The following is a 20926-nucleotide window of genomic DNA, read 5'->3' on the forward strand; positions in this document are numbered from 1 at the left end:
GGGGTGTGGCCTGTGGGGCCAGGCCGGGTCCCCCACCCCGCCAGGGGCTGTCAGCGAATGCTTGCACCGGGCAAGGCTGTCACCAGGAGGGCGAAAAGAGTCGCACCTGTAGTGGGCGTGTCGGGTGTTCACACCTGTGGTGGGCGTGCCGGGTGTTCGCACCTGTGTTCACACCCATGGTGGGCGTGCCGGGTGTTCGCGCCTGTGTTCACACCCGTGGTTGGCGTGGCGGATGTTGGCACCTGTGTTCACACCCGTGGTGGGCGTGCCGGGTGTTGGCACCTGTGTTCACACCCGTGGTGGGCGTGCCGGGTGTTGGCACCTGTGTTCACACCCGTGGTGGGCGTGCCGGGTGTTCGCGCCTGTGTTCACACCTGTGGTTGGCGTAGCAGACAGATGTTGGCGCCTGTGTTCACACCCGTGGTGGGCGTGCCGGGTGTTCGCACCTGTGTTCACACCCGTGGTGGGCGTGCCGGGTGTTGGCACCTGTGTTCACATCTGTGGTGGACGTGCCGGGTGTTGGCGCCTGTGTTCACACCCGTGGTGGGCGTGCCGGGTGTTCGCGCCTGTGTTCACACCGTGGTGGGCGTGCCGGGTGTTCGCGCCTGTGTTCACACCCGCGGTGGGCGTGCCGGGTGTTGGCGCCTGTGTTCACACCCGCGGTGGGCGTGCCGGGTGTTCGCGCCTGTGTTCACACCGTGGTGGGCGTGGCAGGCGTTTGCGCCTGTGTTCACACCGTGGTGGGCATGCCGGGTGTTCGCGCCTGTGTTCACACCGTGGTGGGCGTGGCAGGCGTTTGCGCCTGTGTTCACACCGTGGTGGGCGTGCCGGGTGTTCGCGCCTGTGTTCACACCGTGGTGGGCGTGGCAGGCGTTTGCGCCTGTGTTCACACCGTGGTGGGAGTGCCGGGTGTTCGCGCCTGTGTTCACACCCGCGGTGGGCGTGCCGGGTGTTGCCGCCTGTGTTCACACCGTGGTGGGCGTGCCGGGTGTTGGCGCCTGTGTTCACACCGTGGTGGGCGTGCCGGGTGTTCACGCCTGTGTTCACACCGTGGTGGGCGTGCCGGGTGTTGGCGCCTGTGTTCACACCGTGGTGGGCGTGCCGGGTGTTCACGCCTGTGTTCACACCCACGGTGGGCGTGCCGGGTGTTGCCGCCTGTGTTCACACCCGCGGTGGGCGTGCCGGGTGTTGCCGCCTGTGTTCACACCCGCGGTGGGCGTGCCGGGTGTTGCCGCCTGTGTTCACACCGTGGTGGGCGTGCCGGGTGTTGGCGCCTGTGCTCACACCGTGGTGGGCGTGCCGGGTGTTCGCGCCTGTGTTCACACCGTGGTGGGCGTGGCAGGCGTTTGCGCCTGTGTTCACACCCGTGGTGGGCGTGCCGGGTGTTGGCACCTGTGTTCACACCGTGGTGGGCACAGGACTCGCACCCCTGCTGTCCAAGAGGCCCCGGGCCCAGCTGCGAGCTGTTCCCCGTCACCCTGCCTGCTGGGATCTCGTAAGGAGCTTGAGGATTCTGACGGGAGATTTGGACGGAGGCGGGAAAGCCACCCGCCTTGGCGGTCTTGGGGTGCGTGTCTCAGAAAAGAGGTGCTGTCAGGCCTGCTGTGTCCCTGCTGGGCAGAGCGGGGTCTCGGAAAGGGCACGGTTTTTCCCGGGGACCGGCGCCCGCCCTGGGCGCGGAGGTGAGGCGGACGGTCTGCGCAGTGTCCGTGCTCTTCTCCCCGGGGCTGTCTCAGCGTCGTGGGGAGCCTGGGCACCCCGGTTCTGGTGCCGGCCCCCTGGCCCACCCAAAACGGCACCGGCACTCCCGAGGGCTGGGAGCGGGGCCACCGCGGCTGGCCGGGCGACCAGGCTCCCAGGCTTTGGGGGGACGGCCGTGGCAGGGGTCCTGCCCTGGTGCAGGCGTCCGACTTCGGCCTCTCCTTCCGTGCTGGGGGGCGGCGGAGGCGACTGCGTCCTCCGGCCTCGCCGGCACCCTGGGGGTCGCAGGGCCCAGCCTCCGGCTGTGGCTGGGCTCCCATGTGGCCGCCCGGCGGACGCGTGGCAGGGCGGCCGGGCGCCCGCTGTAGTTCCGAGGCCGGCGGGCAGGTGGCAGTGTGGGGACGGCCCGGGCCGGTCGTGGGCGGGGCCTCCTCCCGCCAAGGCACAGCCCTGCCCCCACGCGGAGTGCAGCGAGCACAGGTAGGATCAGGTGTGGCCCTGCAGGTGGCCCACTCTCTCAGCTGCGGCCAGGCTGGGCTTGTGGGGGGAGGACACGGGTCTCACCCCCAAGTCGTCTCCGCCAGCCCCGTCTCTGCATCAGAGCCCGCACTCTCGGTGCCTCCGCGTGTTCCTGCCGCGGCCAGCGGCCCAGACCGGACGCGGGAGCGACTGTAGGGTACGGGGAGAGCCCCGGCCTCCTGCTGCCCTCAGAGGGCCCCCTCTGTCTCCCAGTCGGTCCTCAACCCCCAGAGAGGTCATCCCACTCCCGTCTTACCTGTCTTTCTCGCTGTTCTGTGTTTAAAGTGGAGGCCAGTGCTGTTCCCTGGTCCCCCGTCTCCCTGGAAAACTCCTACGCACACTTCAAAACCCTGCTGGGGCATTACTTCCTCTAAAAACTCACTGTCTTATGCCACCTCCTCTCTCTGGGGAGCTGTCAGCACGGCGTGAGCTACGCTCGTCTCCAGCCGACGGGACCGCCTGGGGTCTGAGCTCTCCTTCCCCTGCCGACCTGCTCTTGGCGCCCAGCCTCCCTGGCAACTGTGCTGAGCTGGACTAGGAACTGCTTTGTGCAGGACGGCTGTTGGCAAGTGTCACTGTGTCTTAGGACGTTGTGGGGTTGGTTAAAATGCGGATTCCTGGGTCCACCTGGAGGATCTGATTCCCGAGGTCCAGGCCGAGAGTCTGTGCCAGACGCTCGGCCAGGTGTGCCTGATGCGGGGCGGGGCAGTGCCCGCGGCTGCAGCTGGAGCCTGGCGCCACCTTGCGTCTGCCCAGGTCTCCACAAGGCTCGGGCTCTGGAGGAGAGGCCTGGCGCCCCAGCTGGAAGAGCTGCCAGCCACGGGGCGGGCACAGACTTGTCCCCGGGACAGCAGGGTGGCTCAGGACAAGCAGTGCTGGGATGACACAGACAACATGGAGCAGTCAGGGTGGCTTCCTGGAGGTGGCAGGTCTTGCGTGGGGCCAGGCTGGGAGGTGACGCCCAGCCAGGGATGCTCTGGGCCCGCGGGGGCTGGGCTGAGTCTGGGGGGCCTGGGGAGGGGGCCGAGAGGTTCCCGAGAGGGCGAGCAGTTGCCCAGTCAGGTAATCCGCTGGCTTTCTGGAATTGGGGCGCTGTGGGCCTGCCAGGTGCCGACGGGCTTGTGAGGGAGAGGTGGGCCGGGAGCCCAGCGGGGGGCAGGATGTGGGGGTGGGGGACCTACGGGGTGAGGGGACTGTGGGCGCTGGGCGTCGGCCCCCCGCGAGGGCAGCGTGTGGCGAGTGAGAGGGCAGAGCGTGGAGCTGGCTGCTGGGCCCGGCTAAGCCATGTGACCCTGTGGGCCTCAGTTTCCCGTCTGGAATGGGGTGATGACACTGCCGTGAGGTGTGACTGACACTAGACGCCGTTTACTTCTCTCACGCAGCCACTGGGAACTCACCTGTGCAGAGGTGGGTTTTACGGTGGGGGGAGGGGAGCCGCAGGTGGTCCGGCCACGGTGACGATCATTGCGCATTTGGGGTGTGTCATCGTCAGCTGGCACCTGGTGGCAGGCTGCCCTGAGGGGCTGGGGGGCCGTCAGAGCAAACTGGGTCGCCGTTTACGGGCGCGGCAGGAAGCCAGGGCTCAGTCGTGGGGACGCGGGCTGGAGCCGGGCCGTCTGCCGGCGTCCTCGGTAGGCGAGGCCAGTCCAGTGCCCTTGGCGTGGCCGGGCAGAGGGGCGCCGCGTGCGTTGGCACCAGGGCGGTGGCTCCTGTTCCTTCCACTTCGGGGAGGAAGACTGGCCCACGGCGAGCGCGGCAGACGGGTGGTGGGGGCGCTCACTGTTTGCGGGAAGGGGGCGCCGTGGCGCTGGCTCTGAGGCGGGACGCGGGGACCTGAGCCCAAGGGTGCAGATGCTGCCAGAGGTGAGGCGGCACCTCCCGCGTCAGCCCTCCCAGGGGACAGCCGCCCTCGGGGCGCTGCCGAGGCCTTGCCTTGCAGACTCAGGCCACACGGGGGTGGACGGACCATTAGCGAGAGCGCCCCGAGGCCGCGCGGGGTGGACGGACCGTTAGCGAGAGCGCCCCGAGGCCGCGCGGGGTGGACGGACCGTTAGCGAGAGCGCCCCGAGGCCGCGCGGGGTGGACGGACCGTTAGCGAGAGCGCCCCGAGGCCGGGCCGCCGGGCTCACGTGTCCAGTCCCTGGGGGTGGAGTCCCAAGCGCTGGGTCAGGGCCGCAGGAAACGGGCGCGTCTCTCTGCCGACTTGGGTCCCCGTGGGACAGGGTCAGGCAAACCAGGTGCACTGGGGCCTCCCAGGCCGGTCCCCAGCCCCTCGTCCACTGTCCCCCCGTCCCTGGCGGGCCCGGCGTCCCGGGAAAGGTGGACGCCGTCTGTGCGGCACAGCCCCTTGGGGACGCTCGCTCGCCTGATGCCAGACTGCAGGCGGGGTCAGAGGTTGGGGGTCCCGCCTGCACATGCCGAGGGGAGGGGCGCGGGACGGCACCGCTGGTGGCCTCAGCCCGGGCTTGGGAGCCGGGGCCCTCCATGCCCGCGGGGGTCGTGGGAGCTGTCGTCACTCGTGTCGGGAAGCCTGTGCTCGGAAGCGGAGAGACCAAGGCAGCGGCTGAGGATGGAGCGACTGAGTGGAGCCGGCGCGCACGGAGGACTGGGTGAACGCTGCCAGCGTGGCCTCTGCCCGGCCCCACCGCCCCCGAAGTCCTGTCACCGACCCGCGCGACCATGGCACCGCAGCGGCCTCCAGGCCTGTCCTTCCGGGAAGGTAAGCCTGTGCGTGGCTCTGCCGCCTACTAGCTGTGTGACTTGGGGCAAGTTACTCAACCTCTCTGTGCCTTACGTTCTCCTCTGTAGCAGACTCAGCGGGCAGGGATGGCCTGAGCGAAACCACACGGTCCCTGGCAGCCAGCGGGTGCCCTGGGTCAGCTAGCAGGGCCCCGTCACTGGCGCGAGTAACACGGCCGCCCTGGGGTCTGGGCCTCACCAGGCCGCCCTCCCCTCCCCTCGGATGACCTGTCCCCTCGGACAGTCAGGCTTTGGAGCCCGAGCCACCCCCCTGGTGAGGGGGGAGATGGAGGGAAACCAACCCTGAGGTGCGCAGGTCGCCTGCGCTGCAGTGGCCGCGGGGCTGCTCCAGGGACCCGTGGGGGCTGGGCCACGGAGCTCAAGGCGTGTGCACGCTCAAACATGCAGACGGCGGGGCCCACCCGAGGAGCCACCCCAGACCCAATTCCCTGGCTGGGGCCGGACCCCTGCATTTATCAACCCCCACCCAGCAGCTGGGGCCAAGTCCCTCCCTGTCCCCTGTGGGCAGGACAGCAGGTGCCCATAGTGAGAGGCGCCTGGAAACACGCCCCCTCACCCCCGTGGGATTGGGGTGTCAGAAACCATGGAGCAGCCCTTCGGTTTGCACGTTTTATTAAGATGAGTTCTTAAGTTATCTGTTCATCAGACAGCGTCCCTGGAGAGGGCACACCACCTGCGTGGGCACGTAAAAACGCATCAGGCGTTTTGCCCCTTGGGACAAGAGCTGAGCCCCAGGGCCTTCCGGCCCCGGGGGTGGCGGGAGTCGCCGCCCACTGCTGGGGCCGGGGGGGCTCCGGCATCGCCATGGTCCCAGCCCCTTCCAGGGTGTGGTGTGGGCGCCGTGCACGTCGCGGCTGGTCGTCCCCCCGCGTGTCAGGCAGGCACGGGCGAGCCCGCGGTGCTGGGGCGTGACGCGCTGGCACACACTTGATTTCCCACAGGGGCCCTGAGTGCGGCAGGCGGCCCCCCGGCGTCTCTCTGAGCCGGCGGCTGGACCGGACCCCCGCGTCCTCATCGGTCCCACACAGACGGCAGCGACAGGTCTGGGAGCTCCTCGGCCGCCCCGGGGTTGGCCCCGACGTCCTGACAGCCGTGTGTGGACAGCGTCAGCCGGGCCACCTGCAGTGAGGCTCCGGCCGCCAAGGACACTGGCACGGCTCCAGCTCCGGCACTTTCCAGGCCGTTCCTCTGCCCCCAACACGAGCACCGCCACTCGGCATCCGCTGGGGCACCCGCTGTGCATGCTCGCGAGGCCCGTTCTGGACACAGTGTCCGAGGGCCCAGGGCGCCCAAATGGCGCCATCTCCTGTCCCCACAGCCGTGGCCCCGAGGGGCTGCAGCGGGCACCTGCTGGGCCAGGCGGGGCTGTTCTCTGCGCCCAGGGCCACCACGGACTCGCCCGCTCCTCTCTCCGTGCCTAGAGGTGTCGGTGCTGCTACAACAGCCGAGTGGGTCCTGCCGCTGGGTCCTCCGCGGGGACAAGGCCGCGCAGGGCCGGGGGACGGCCTCCCCAGGCCAAGCCGTCATGTCCACGCCCGACGGCTAGGGCGCGGGGGCCCCGCACGGCCGCAGCTGCACGCTGGCGCTGAACCAGCGGCGCGGCGGGCCCAGGCTGCAGTGCAGCGTGGTCCGGAAGCTGCTGCGCGCCTGCTTGGGGAAGATGATGGTGGTGCTGCGGAAGAGCAGGGCGCGCGGCCGCGGCTCCAGGGTCAGCTGGCTGCGGTAGCTGCGCCAGGTGCAGTTGGGCGCCGCCACCACCGTCTCGCTGTAGGCCGTGACCGTGGGCACCGGCGCGTAGAACACCTTGTCCCGGAAGTGCCTCTGTGAGGCGTACTTGACCTCGGAGTTGCAGCTGGGGAGAGAAGGCGCGGTGAGCACGGCCGGCGCACTGCTCAGCCCTGGGACCCGAGAGACAGCTCCGCGCAACGCGTGGCCCCGGCGGGTCTGAACCAGAGCCACGCGCCGTGAAAGGACATCATGGGGACCACGCGTGCTCACGAGACGGTGCCATCGCTGGATTTCCGGACTGTGGACAGCTGTGCTGCCTCGTGCAAGAGGCCGTCCCTGTTCTGGGGGAACCCACTGAAACATCTGGGGCTCGGCTGGATGGCGCCAGCCTCCCGGCCGGCCGGGCGGAGTGTGAACAGCTGCCGCCCGTCTGCGAGGCGCCCGGGGGCTGCTTGTACTCTTCGTGCAACTGCTCGGTGAGTTTGAGATTAAATCAAAATGAGTTTTCCAAAACGTGCCCTTTGCTCCCCTAGACGAGCAACCGACGGGCATCGCTCCGGGACCCCAACCTGGAAGGGCCAGGAGGGGAGACGCACCCGCCTCGGTCCCCACAGACGACCAGCAGCCCAGGCCCCCTCGTCTCCCACTGCTGGGCTCCCGAGGGCTGTTTGGGGGGAAAATAAACCTGGGGCCACGTGCCCCACTCGACACCAGGTCATCCAGAAAGCCCCAGGGATGGGGGGCTAGACCCCCCACGCTTAGCCTGCACCCACCTGTGGGGTCACAAAAGTCCTGAGGTCACCTGAGCTGCCCTACGCACGGGACTTACAGCATCTTATCGGTGGCACACGGGGCCTAGGTCATGGTCACAAAGGACACGGCAACACGTGGGAAAGGCCCGGGCTTCCTAGGCTGGTCACGGACACCCGCCCACCTGCCGGGGAAGGGGCGGTTCTGTTTGTCACTTTCTAAACCTCTGGGAAAGACGACTTAAAATACCAGCCAGGCTGTTGGGGGAGAAGGGACATGGGCGGGTTTCAGGGTGGGTCTGCGTCTCTTCCATAAGATCGGTCTCATCTCTGGCCAAGACGCGGCCGAGCCCACTCACCGGATTTCGTGCGAGGGTTCGGGGTCCACCTTGATGCTCTCCCCGAAGAACACTGGCAGCAGCCGAGCTCGCATCTCGGGCGCCGGGAGCAGGGGCGGAGGCTGCGGAGAGTGCAGACGCGACGCGGGTTAGCAGCCCTGGGACTACAGCGCCACCTGTCCCCCTGTCCCACGTCCCAGCAAGGGGACGCCCGTCATGGCAGTGGCTTCCCAGACACGCCCAGGCCCGGAGCCAGCCTCAGGGCCCCGGGCTCCTCTCGGGAAACCCCGGGGCAGTGCTGCGTGCGGGCTGAAATCCCCCCTTCACGCCGCCCAGGGCTGGGGCAGCCTGCGGGGGGAGAGCCTGGGCCGCTGGTGCCTGCCAGGACGGGGACACAGCAGGGAGCCGGCCGGCCTGCAGAGGTGCAGGGAGCTGGTCCAGACGGCGCACGTGCTCAGGTGGGCGTGGGCCCCACGTTTTACCTGCCCGCCGTCTCCCCTCTGGGAACAGCACCGCACCTTCCCCAGGACCGGACTGGGTGAGACACAGGCGCGTGACTCACGCTGGGCCAGGGAGAGCCCCGGGCCCGGGTTTTCTGCCAGAGCTCAGGGAGAGCCCCCCGCCCACCAGTGGCAGAGACTCGGCGGGGTGGAAACCCCTTCTGGAAGTGAAGCAACGCCGAGGGGAGCAGGGATCAAAGCCGGTGAAAGCTCAAGCCGTGCCTGCATCAAGCCCTGCCTGAAGCTGTTGCTCCTCAGTTGTGAGCACCAGCAAATCCGGTTTGCGGCTTAAGCCATGTGAGCTGCTCTCCTGTCACTTGTCACCACAAGATTCCTGGCAAGGCAGGAAAGGAGAACACCACGCGGGGGAGAGATGCCAGCCACAGCCCCTCAGAGAAAGCACCTTCCCAGATCCACCCCCAGCTCCACGCTGGGAAGTTCTTTCTCTGGTCTGAAGGTCTGTCCCCAAATTTCTATTCCCTATGAAAACAAAGACCACCAGGCCCCTCCCCAGGTCCACGCAGGGAGCGGTCCAAGGACGCCACCTCCGCCATTTCCACCCCAAACTGACTCTGAAAATGCAGACCCAGGCCCCTCCCGCCCGCCCCCACACCCCAGGACAGCCCTGTCCCTGGACAGCCCTTCAGCAACACTGAGCCAGGGACACCCCGCAGAGGCCCCCAGGACAGGCCGGGAGGCTCTTCCGCCTAAGCCTTTTAAGGTGGCTCTCGGTGTCCTTTACTCCCCACCCCCGAGCCACCCCCTTCCCCGTCAGCCTGACCCTGCTGCGAGCCAGGACTCCAGCTGGGTGTCCTCACGCCGACCCGCCGTCTGCGGGCCCAGCCCTGCCTGCCACGCGCATGGGGCACCCCACTGCCCGGCCTGCGAGCAGGGGACACGGGGGACGTGGCTGCTCCACCGGCCTCAGACCCTGGGCGGCTCCAAAGGGCAGAACGCGGGACGCCACGGCGGACCAGACGGAAAGGCGCACCGGGGCCAGAGGCAGCCCCGCGGTGTGGGGCCTTCGCGACAGGGCGTTTGTCCCGAGGCGGCACCTGGGGTCTGGCGAGCGTGTGCTGGGAGAGCAGGCGTCCCGGCCGCTGCCCGTGGGCTCGGGGACCCGCGGAGAGCCCTTCCCGCAGCTCACAGACCGGCCACCACCTGTGTGCCGGGCCGGACTCAGTGCTGTGATTGCGGAGGGCCCCGAGCTCGCTGCCGGGACCCCTCTCTCTGGTGTCCCCGGCCGCCGTGGGGCTGTGCCCGTCGGGGCAGTGAGCGCTGGGCAGGAGCCCAGCCACCAGCGATGGAGGAGCTTCCGGAGACGGGAGCGGAAGGGCGCAGGGGCTGACCGCGGCCACGCAGGTCCCAGGGGCTGCACACTGATGGTCCGGGGACCTGCCCCGCAGGACACGCAGCCCCGGATCCCCTACACCCTCGGCGCCGGCACCACGCCCGGACCTGAGGCCAAGCCAGGAGCCACTGGCTGCGTGGGCTCTTGCGTGCACAGTGACGACACAGAGGCACGGTGGGCGCCCATCCCCCACTCACCCGCCACGGCAGGTCTGGACACACCCAGCGTAGCAGGAAGCGCCGCCGCGTGCACAGGCGTGCGCGGACGCGTCCTGCTTCTCCACAGGCAGGATGGGGCTGCGCCCGGCACGCGGCGGGGAGCAGCCCCGGCCCCTGATCGGCGACAGAATCGGTTTCCGTTTCTGTTGTGAACCCCGGCTGTGGCGGCGTTGCCGCAGCCCCAGGAAGGCAGCACAAAACGCCACACTCTGCCCGGCACATCCAGACGGCACCGCACCCCTCACTGAGGCCAGCCTCCCTGCCGCCCGGGCGGGGGCAGCGCCGCAGTGCCACAGATGCCGGCGCTGGCCCGGGTGGCCGAGGGAGGGACTTGCCCGCGGCGGGAACTGCCGGAGGAGGCAGCCGGGCTCCCGCGCCCTCACCCACGCTCCCGTCCCCGCCCTGCACCGCCCACGGCCCAAGGCACTTCCTGCCCCTCTCCTGCACCCCTGCACGCAGCCCACGCCGCCTCTGTGCCGTGGCTCCCGCTGTTGCCCTTCCCGCCCTTCCAGGACATCCTCCGGCCCCTCCCCCAAGGCCCGGTGAGACCCGCGCGGGCACCAGCTCCCGTCTCCTTGGCACCTCCACGGGGACGCCGGCCCCCCACTGTGACCCTTTGTGTGTCCGTCACCCCAGACCCGAAGCTCCTAGGCTGGACACACGGTCACCTCTCTACCGCAGACCCCACACCTGCACGGCGGTCCTCAACCCAGGACCCCGAGCCGGGCCCACACCTGTCTCCACGTCTGGCAACAGCCTGTGGACGAGGTCACGGCAGCCCCGTCCCCCCAGCCGCAGTGTACCCGGAACAAGGGCCGAGGACCAGGGAGAAAGGATGCGAGGCTTGGGGGAGGTTCCCCAAAGCCCCCGCTGTCCCCAAGGTGTCCCCGTGTCCCCTGGCACTCACACAGAGAAGTGGCCCAAGAAAGCAGCAGCTGCTCCCCCTCCCCGGGTGTGGCCGGCTGCGTGGTGACCCCAAACACGTCCACGCTCTGATCCCCGGGACCGTCCGTGGCGAAGGGGGCCCTGCAGACGTGACTAGGGCCTCTGTGCTGGGAGATGACCCCGGAGCCTCCAGGTGGCCCCGCGTGTGCACGGGTCCTTTCGGGAGGGAGGAGCTCGGGAGAGACGGCGGCCTTAGAGAGCAGGGAGGGCCGCGGGCCAAGGCAGGCGTGGAATAGACTCTGGGCTCCCAGAAGGAACCGGCCCTGCCAACACCGCGCTTTCAGGCCTTCTGCCCTCCGGCTGTACGACAATAAACCACGCTGTTCTGAGCCGCGCTGTTTGGAGACATGTCCCAGCCGCCGCAAGGGGCAGAAACCGTGGGGCCTGGGATAAAGGACCTCGGCCTCCCGTTTCTCGGGGCGACAGGCACCCACCACACAGCCTTCCTCGAGGCCAAGGCGGGAGGCGCCGGCATGCAGAGGGGGGTCCCGGGGTGGGGTCTGCCCTGGACAGGAGCCAGTCCCGCCCTCAGAGCCTTAGGCCACACCCTCCTCCCTTCCTGAGGCAGCAGGCTGATTTCGGGACACGGCCCACAGCTAAGCCACCACCGAGCCGCAGCCGAGGCCTGAGGACGCTTGGGGGCTCCAGGGACAGACACGCCAGGGCAGCCCCGGCCACGCGGAAGCTGAGCCCTCCTGGCTAGGGTCGGGTCACTCTGACACCAATGGCGGCTGGGCCCAGGGCCTCCGGCCAGCAAGACAGCGGGCAGGGGAAGCGCCTCGCGGCCAAGGCAGCTGCGGCCCTGGAGGGATGTCCCAGCCACGTGGGAACGTGACACTCCTTAAAGATGGGGTCACAGTCCCTGGGGTGACTAGGGCTGGGGAGGGGGCTTGGGCACACTGGGGGCCTGCCACTGTCACCCACTCTGGTCATTTAGCCACCTCGGCCCAGGAAGCCCAGAAGGCCCGCAGCCCTGCCCCAACCCAGTGGCCGCCAAGCTCTCCCCAAGCCCCGGGTTCCTGCGTTGAGACCGCGCTGCCAGCCCCCACCCCCCCCCCCGCCCCGGCGCCACCGCAAGGCCCACACAGGGGCTGCGGCTGGCGTGCTGCCTGGGGCTCCTGGAGGCTGGGGTGCAGGGACAGGAGAGAGTGAGCCCCGGGTGCAGCAGCTGAGCACCGAAGGCTGCCCGTCGCTGGAGCCGCCCTTCCCTGCCCCCTGGGAGGGACGAGGCCGTCAGTCGAGACCCCAGGTCCCCAGCTCCTTCCAGGGCCCGTGTGAGCCCGTGGGGGCCAGGGCCAGGCCTCGGAGGGCGCTGGGTGCAAAGGTCAGCCGGGCCCCCACCGCCCTGCCTTCCCCCGTGACTCGTGGGCCTTCCCCAGGTGCCGCCAGGCAGAGGGCGAACACGCGGCGGCTCGCGGCAAAGCCCGCGTGGGCGCTCTGGGGGCCGTCCCGCCTCCCGGCCCTGGGTGGGCGAAGAAAGATGCCCGCTGTGCTGCAGGGAGCCCGGTGTCGCCAGTGACGCCCGCCAGCCTGGGCAGGGACACACGGCAGCACCTGTGCACAGGCTGGGGACACGGGGCCCCACAGCGACGAGGCCACGCCCCGGCCCACGGCACCACACACTTTCAGCCGGGGACCAACACGCTCCCACCGCTGGGGACATGGGTGACGGGAGGGTCCAGCCCTGCTGCTGCCCCGGGGGGAGGGGGACAGCCAGGGAGACCCCACGCCGGCAGGGGCAGGTGTCCTCACCAGGGCCACGGGCAGCCTTCGCAGTGACCACAGGGGCCCTTCTCGGGGCACGAGCCCATGCCCAGGGAGCTTCCCCCCGCCTCTGTCACCCTGGGAACCCAACTGTGTCCGGCGCACATGGAACTCGAGGCCATGGACCCGAGTGCTGGGCTCAGGCTGAGCCGGACCGTGCCCCGTGAGGAGACTGGACCAAGGAGGGGACATTTAAACACCGGGAAGTCCTGCCCTTCCTATCAAAGGCCACGGCTGCTGGCTGCAAAGCCCGGGGCAGGTGCGAGGGGTCTCACTAGCTGCTGTTCCACAACTCGGCCTGTGCGGGGGGACCCAGGGGACCCCACACGGACCGGACCACTCCCCGGAGAGCCAGGAAGCATCGGGGACACAGCTTGGGCCCCACGGGCCCAGGGTCCGACACACAAAGCAGTGAAACCTGGAGCAAGATGAACGCGCGGCGTGCAAGCTCGGGTGGGCTCCCTGCCCGCGCCCGGCAGCCAGCTGGGCGCAGGGGAGCAGGACTCCCACGGGCTGGCTGGCATCCCCCTCAAAGACACGCACGGCCCTGACCCCTGACCCCTGTGAACGGGGCCTTATCTGGCAAGAGGGTCTTTCCAGATGTGAGCAAGATTTGGTCACACTGGATTAAGGACACTGACTGGTGTCCTTATAAGAAGAGGGAAATTTAGGCCGGGCACGGTGGCTCACGCCTGTAATCCTAGCTCTCTGGGAGGCCGAGGCGGGCGGATTGCTCAAGGTCAGGAGTTCAAAACCAGCCTGAGCAAGAGCGAGACCCCGTCTCTACTATAAATAGAAATTAATTGGCCAACTGATATATATAGAAAAAACTAGCCGAGCATGGTGGTGCATGCCTGTAGTCCCAGCTACTCGGGAGGCTGAGGCAGGAGGATCGCTTGAGCCCAGGAGATTGAGGTTGCTGTGAGCTAGGCTGACGCCACGGCACTCACTCTAGCTTGGGCAACAAAGGAGACTCTGTCTCCAAAAAAAAAGAGGGAAATTTGGACATGACGCACACGGAGGAAGGCCACGCGATGGCAGGCGCCTCTAGGAGCCGAGGCCGCGTGCACCAGCAGCGGCTGGGAGACGGGCGGGGCGGAGCCTTCCCTGGAGGCTGCACAGGGAGGCCCCGCGCTCACCTCGATTTTGGACGTCTTGGGCTCGAGAACTGTGAGAAAATGCATTTCTGTCGTTCAAGCCCACCAACTCGGTGGCCCTTGGTCACAGCAGCCCCGGGGCACAGCCCAGGCACCCGCACGGCTCTGCCGGCCAGTGACACCCGGGCACGAGGCTCGCCCTGCGGGGCCGGAAGGGCAGGGGCAGCGGCCCCCTCACCCCGGCGACTCGGATCTCCAGCCAGTCCCCAAGCACAGTTCACGGCAACCAGGCAGCTTCCAGGAAAGCGACCTGCATCCTGCACACAAACGAGGTGCCCGATCCCGTCCTGTCCGGGCCGGCCCGCCTCGAGGGGGAGGGGGACAGACTCTCCCTGTGCGTGTCTCCTGCGTCCAGTGCAGGCGCCACCTCACGCGGCGCTCGCGGCCCGGGCCCGTCCCCCAGCCTCGAGGCCGGGAGCCCAGCGGGCAGATGGGGCGGACCACACCTGGCCCGGGAGGGTGGCCGCCCGCCCGTCTGGCGGGCCTTTCCCGTGAAGGCGGCCCCCCACTTCGTCCTGGGGCACCTGGAAGGGCAGGGCCTTTGTCTCTGTTCACGCCACGCGCGCGGCTAAAGCTGAACTTCCCAGACACGTGCGCCCCCCGCCCACAGGCCCGGGCGAGGGGGGTTCCCTGGGCTCCCGCTGGAGGCCTCACCCAGAGGGCAGAGGCGGCTGAAAGGCAGTGCCCGCCCTCCTGCTTTCCCGCCCCTCCTTGCTCGCAGCCTCCCCCCTGCAAACAGGCTCCGCCCACCTCGGCCTGGCACCCCGGTCTCTTCCTCCCCGGGGCCTGCTCCTGCTCGGACACCTTCTAGGCCTGCCAGGGGCCACGGGGGCTGGTCCCGTGCCCTCCGCCTGTTTGTCCCTCCCTCCGCCCGCCCATTTATGGATCCGTCCATCTCTCCACTCACGCCGTCTGTCCGTCCACCCAGCCGTCTGTCCGTCCACCCATGCCTCCCAAGCCCGGCACAACCTCCCAGCTTCCTTCCCTCCCCTCTCGCACTCGCCGCCACCTTCACAGACCAGAACGCAGAAACGAGGAAGTCCAGGAGTCCCTAGGGCGACAGCCAAGGTCCAGAGAGGTGGCCGTGACCACGGTGGCTCAAAGAACCAGCCCCCCCCCCCAGGAAATTTGCAAGGACGGGCACGGACACCCCACGCCCGCCACCGACTCCACGTAGAGCCCCGGCCCCGGCCCCCGGTCAAGGGGGGCAGCCCCAGCCTCAGGCGAGTCCTCCAGAGGTGGCTCAGAAACAGGGCGACGGGCACGGACCAGGGAGAGCAGGCGGGGGACGGGCCCTGAGGCGACAGAGCTCGGGCCGTCCCTCTGCACCCGCCACCACTCCATCGCTCCTCCCTGCCGCAGGGGCTGCCCGCTTAGACGCATGCCCGGGACCCAGAGGACACGGCGTGCAGGCCATGCGCCACCTGTGGGCCCCGAGGGCAGCAAGCGGGCACAGGGCCAGCTCCCCAGCCCGCCCGACGCACCCCTGCCGCCTCCTGGACGCCCACCCCACCTGCCCACAGCTCTGCAGGGCAGGGCGGGAGGAGGGGACACTGGGCGTTCACCCAACCTGCGAGGACGGTCGGCCCAGGGAGCCCACAGGTGTCTTGCTCACGGCTGTACCCTTCACCCGCCAGGCTTTAACACTTGTGGGATGAACGCAGCCGACAGACAACCGCCGCCCCGCCCCGCCCCGCCCGGCCGGTGTGCGGCCTGCGCCTCCGCTGTCCCAGGCTCCTGCAGGGGCAGGCCCCGCCTCCCGGACACGGGCCCCACACAGGTGCCACAGGCCACTCTCCGCGTGCCTCACGGCACCCTTCTTAGGGAAGGCTCTCATTTGGGTTTCTAATGTGGGGGACATGGGAGCTCACGAGCCCTTTTTATTTTTATTTATTTTATGTTTTTTTGAGACAGAGTCACTTTGTTGCCCAGACTAGAGTGAGTGCCGTGGTGTCAGCCTCGCTCACAGCAACCTCAAACTCCTGGGCTCAAGGGATCCTCCTGCCTCAGCCTCCCGAGTAGCTGGGACTACAGGCATGCGCCACCATGCCCGGCTAATTTTTGCTGTATATATTAGTTGGCCATAATTTCTATTTATAGTAGAGACGGGGTCTCGCTCTTGCTCAGGCTGGTTTTGAACTCCTGACCTTGAGCAGTCTGCCTGCCTCGGCCTCCCAGAGTGGTAGGATTACAGGCGTGAGCCACCGTGCCCAGCCAGGCCTTTTTAAAAATAAAACAGGCACAAGTGCATTTTAAAAGAGCAATGGGAATTTTAATTTCTAGCCTCTTCCAGCCTTAACCAGGAAGTCCCTGACCGGGCCTCCGGCAGCGTGCCCCACCTCCCCAGGGCTCCTTGAGCTGCCCCACGTCATTCCTGCCCCAGGACCCTTGCACGAGCTGTCCTCGCACACTCTGGCTCTAGAACCACGGAGCGCACTCCCTGATGCTTTCAGCCATCACACGTCACGTGCCTGTCCGTCCTGTCCACGGCAGGTCCACCTGTGACCCACCCTTTGCTCTCAAGGCCACTCACCAATCACCTGATGCTGCTTCAACCACACATTTAAGCTGGTGGCGGTCTCTCTCCCACTAGCCTTGGACATCTTGTTCACCGCTGTGTCCCTCGACACAGCACAGCACACAGCAGGCGCTCAATGCACACTGGTGGGGCCACCGACTGACCCCCGTGTCCCTCGCCTGCTTTGGGAGCCACCAGGCACGTTCCCACCTGTGCTCCGGCAGGAAGAGCCCAAGCGGGGGCGGGCAGCCAGTCTCCCACGCCACTCACGCCTTGGGGCGCGACCTCGCGGCCGGCCCCTGCCCAGACCCCTGCACCCACAGAAGGCGAGTCCAGCTTATTAGCACGCGGTGGGGGGCTGGCGCCCCGAAGCATGAGCGGATTTAACTAACGTCCAGCACAGCAAAGAGGGTGACGAGGTGGCGAGGGTTTGGGGACAGGACTGGAGCCCACCCCCCTAGCGGAGGCACATGCCACCACCTCTGACCAGCGGGGCAGTGCCAGTCACAGGGCGTCAGGACCAAGATGCCCGCCCCGCGCAGAGCAGGCCGAGACCCAGACCCGCGCGCCCCAGCACCCTCCCTGGGCATTGGAAACCACCAGCCCGAGACAGCTGGGGACGGCTCCGTCTCTTCCTCTCGGAAAGGGCCGTCTCGGGGATCAGTGACGGGCGGGCTGGGGGCTGTCACACACCAGGCTGGCAAAGTCTAGCACGAGAGAACCAGGAGGCAGAGGTGGGCGCCCTGCGTGCTGGGTGATGGGGCAGGTGGGCGTGGCCCGGTGGCAGGCCCCAAGCTGAGAAGAGGTTGCCCTTGGCAACCACTTCCTCTCTTTTTATTAAAAGCAGCACCTCTCAGCCCATAGGTACACAGGCATTTTGGTTTGCAAATAAGGGGGGGGGGGAACATAGTTAATTAGCTACACAGTGAAAAATAGGACTTTATATATAAAATTCAAAGGCAAATTCTGGGGCCAGACTCCCCAGGTTCTAGCCCAGAACAACCAATCACGTACTGGCTGGGCAACTTTGGGCAAGTCACTAAACTTCTCTGTGCTAAACTTCTCTGTGCCTCAGTGACCCTCCTCTGGAAAACAGGGACTGCAGGAATAGTGTGAAAATTAACAAGCTGATGCAAATCAAGGGCTTGGGGCTAGTTCAGGGCTATCTAAATGCCAGGTTATCACTCCCTGCGGGAAACAGCCCCAGGCTTTGCTTTTAAGCCAAGCTGAAAGCCAGGGCAGCACAGTTCCGTACCTGGCATCTATTAGTTAGCAGGAAGGGGAAAAATAAAGTCAAACAGAACAGCCAACACAAGTACTCCAGGCATGCCGTTCCTGTGGCGGCCGCTGGCTGGCCTGGACGGCAGAGCAAGAATCCAGAAAAGCCTCTTTAAGGAGACTTCTGGGTCAAGGAAGGAATCAAAGCAAAGGCTGGTTTCCTGTCCCTTTCCCCTGAGCCCCACCGGTCCCCTGTCCCTTTCCCCTGAGCCCCACCGGTCCCCTGTCCCTTTTCCCTGAGCCCCACCGGTCCCCTGTCCCTTTCCCCTGAGCCCCACCGGTCCCCTGTCCCTTTTCCCCTGAGCCCCACGGGTCCCCTGTCCCTTTCCCCTGAGCCCCACCGGTCCCCTGTCCCTTTTCCCCGAGCCCCACCGGTCCCCTGTCCCTTTTCCCTGAGCCCCACCGGTCCCCTGTCCCTTTTACCTGACCCCCACGGGTCCCCTGTCCCTTTTCCCCGAGCCCCACCGGTCCCCTGTCCCTTTTCCCCGAGCCCCACGGGTCCCCTGTCCCTTTTCCCCGAGCCCCACGGGTCCCCTGTCCCTTTTCCCTGAGCCCCACGGATACCCTGCCCTATTCCCGGAGCCCCACCGTGCAAGACATCACGGGCATTTATTCCCAACACGTGCAGCCCACTCAGGCAGCTGTGCCAAGTCCCAGGCGCCATGGGAGGCCAGCCCATGCGGACAGCAAGATCAGGTTCACTGGAACAGCCTTGCTCACCTCCACCGGGTCCTGCAGTCCTGAGTGCCTCTTCCTGCCTGCCCGCGCCCCCGCCCCCGCCCAGGCTGAAGAGAGAGGAGAGTTCAGATTCACTGTGTGATCTGGTTTAGGAGCGTGCTCCCCAAGCTCTGCTGCACACTAGAATCTCCCCGGAGATCTGAAACGCCCTGATGCCCGAACTGAACCCTCTGTGGGCTGGGGGAGACCGGCAGGGTCGAGTGCGGGGACTGTTACGATTCCACAGGTGATTCCAATGGGCCGGCCAAGCCGGGGCCGCCAGACCAAGAAACGGGGAGGCACAAGTGAAATCCATGTCATTAGGCTCCAGGCAGGGAACCGGGGAGGCACAAGTGAAATCCATGTCATTAGGCTCCAGGCAGGGAACCGTCCGCTCCTTTCTGCTGCGGGGAGGAGGATTTTCGGGGGGGCTGGAGGTGCCAGGAGGCGCCCCGGGGCCCCGGGACAGTGGAGTCGAGCCAGCATGTGCACACGCGCACCCCCCCCCCCCCCCGCAGAGAAGACGTTAAGGCGTGCAGAGGGCAGGCCAGGGCGCGGCGGGAACGGGAAAGGCCACGGGGATTGCTTGCAACCTCTGCTCACCTCCACCGGTCATTTCCTAAGTCGCCAAGGCGCCCACCTGCCCCCGCCAGCCCGCCCCGGCGCCAAGCTGCGTCCCTCCCCGAGTCCGGCCCACCCCTACCCTGCCCGGAGTCTGGCAGGAGACAAAACTCCTGTTTCCCGACCTGGGGCTCCCGCCTGCCCCCGCCCGCCGCGGCTCCACGTCAACATCCCTTAATATCCCGGGAAGCAGGGTTCCTGTCTGGGTTTGGTTTTTAAAAAAAAAAGAAAGAAAGAAAGAAAAAGGCTTTCAGGTTGGCAGCTCCGGGGCAGTAAACAGGGAACCGTCGGGAACAGCAAAGGGACCTGGGCACGGACGTCGGCACCTCGCCTGGACCTCCGGGCTCAAGCCCACGCAGGGCACGGCCAACTTCTCGGGAGTTTCGGACGCTGCCCTTTACCCCTGCCGGCTAGGCCCCCTTCTGCTGGCGGGAAGAGCCCCTCTGGAGAGGGGCCCACCGCGGGGAGAAGCTCTGCAGATCGGGGGCAGGCTGGACCGCCCCCCACACACCCTGGTCCCCACCTGAGGAGCGTGGCTGTCGCTGGGCCACCTCCGTGGCCGCGGGGTGGGAGGGGAGGAAGCCAGTCCCCGCTCTGCGGGCGCGTCTGGGGGCGCGGCGGGCGCAGCCTCCCTGGCCGCCCGCGCCCGCCCCGTTTAGGCGCAGGGCCCGTCCTTACCGCTCTGGCCTCGCTGGGCGCCAGGGGCTCCGAGGCGGCACCGGCGCCCCCCGCGCGCGCGTCCGGGATGCCAGGCGCCGGCGCGTAGAAGGGCGGGCTGGGGCTGGGGGGCAGCCCGGAGTCGGGGCTGTCCAGCAAGCCCTCCCGGCCCTGCTCCTTGGGGCCGTCCTCCATGCCCTGCAGATGCAGGTGGCCCACCATGTCTGGGGGGCGCGGGCCCCCGGCTCCTCGGCGGCCTCCACCGCGCTCGGCCGGGCAGGCGGGGCGAGGGCTGCGCGCCCGGAGACCTGCGGGCGGAGCAAGAGGCGGGGGTCAGGCCCGGCGCCCCGCGCGTCCCCGCAACCCCCGCGGCCACCCCGCTCCCCGCCGGGCCGGGCCTCGCCTGCGCCGCGCTCGCTCCGCTCCGCCGGCCTCTCGCACGCACCTCCCCGCCCGCGCCGCCTTTTCTAGGCGCCTCCTCCCGCCCGCCCGGCCGCGCCTCCGCCCGGGCCTCCCGCCCCGCCCGCCCGCCCGGCCGCGCCTCCGCCCGGGCCTCCCGCCCCACCCCTGCCAGCCGGCCGCGCAGCCCCTCCCCGCCCTGCCAGGGTGCTGGGGGGCCTGGCCACCCCAAGTCGTAACCTTGGCGCGGCTGTTGGAGGTTTCTCTGTCTCAGTTGAGTCCCAGTGAAAGCATCTACAGAAACTTCTGGATCGGACGTTTTGATTCTATCTGCAACTTACGACGAGGGAGCGAATCAAGATGTTCAAGTGCCCAGGAAGCTTCCAGACCTGCCCCCTGTCCTCTCCTCCCAGCCCGGCCCTCTTGTCTATGCGCTAAAGTGGCCGCCGCGCCCTGGGGCGGCTGCCGGGGTTACCTGTGCGCCCAAGGCCGGCACGGGGCTGTAGAGACGCTGTGGGGAACCCAGGCACCCGGCTGTGCCCGCGGTGTTTCCAGGCAGGCCCCTTACGGTCCAGGGTCTCACCCACCTTTCCCCTTTTCCTTCCTCCCAAGAGGGAGAAGGACACGTGCTTCCCTTTCTTCCTGCTTTCCGGTCGGACGACTGGCAAGGGGTGCTTGCGTTCCCAGCTGCCACCCGCACAGACGCCCCCACCCACGCCGGGACCCGCCGTCCCTTCCCTTCCTGGGAAGGAGGGAGAGGCTGAGACGACAGCAAAGAGAGCAGAGGGCTGGGAGGTCGGAGGTGTGGACGGTCACACTAGCTCCACTTGCCCTTGGTCTGCCCAAGACCTGGGGCCAGGAAGGGGAGTGCCAGGGTCTGCTCTTCCGACACCCCCAAACTGAGGGCAGCACCTTGAATGAAGCATGTTCACTGGGTCGAGGTTGATCAACCCCCGTGGCACACCCAGCCTCGGCCACACCTGGGAAGGGACATTCGTGACAGCCC

The 20926-nt window shown here is 67.8% G+C and overlaps 2 protein-coding genes across 2 annotated transcripts; one reads left to right on the plus strand and one right to left on the minus strand.

Annotated features, from left to right (window-relative positions):
* Positions 1-25: 25 nt before the first annotated feature.
* Positions 26-7221, plus strand: LOC142863457 (uncharacterized). Its single transcript, XM_075996463.1, has 2 exons — positions 26-4939; positions 5922-7221. Exon 1 carries the CDS (start codon positions 233-235, stop codon positions 2183-2185), a length of 1953 nt encoding a protein of 650 aa, XP_075852578.1. The 5' UTR covers positions 26-232; the 3' UTR covers positions 2186-4939; positions 5922-7221.
* Positions 5590-19743, minus strand: RFLNA (refilin A). The gene is made up of 3 exons (XM_020283049.2): positions 19543-19743; positions 7817-7917; positions 5590-6832 (listed from the first exon to the last, which is right to left on the minus strand). Exons 1-3 carry the CDS (start codon positions 19741-19743, stop codon positions 6523-6525), a joined length of 612 nt encoding a protein of 203 aa, XP_020138638.2. The 3' UTR covers positions 5590-6522.
* Between the last annotated feature and the right edge of the window lie 1183 nt (positions 19744-20926).

The sequence above is a fragment of the Microcebus murinus genome, chromosome 22, assembly GCF_040939455.1.
Source record: "Microcebus murinus isolate Inina chromosome 22, M.murinus_Inina_mat1.0, whole genome shotgun sequence".
In the NCBI taxonomy this organism is placed as follows: Eukaryota; Metazoa; Chordata; class Mammalia; order Primates; family Cheirogaleidae; genus Microcebus; species Microcebus murinus.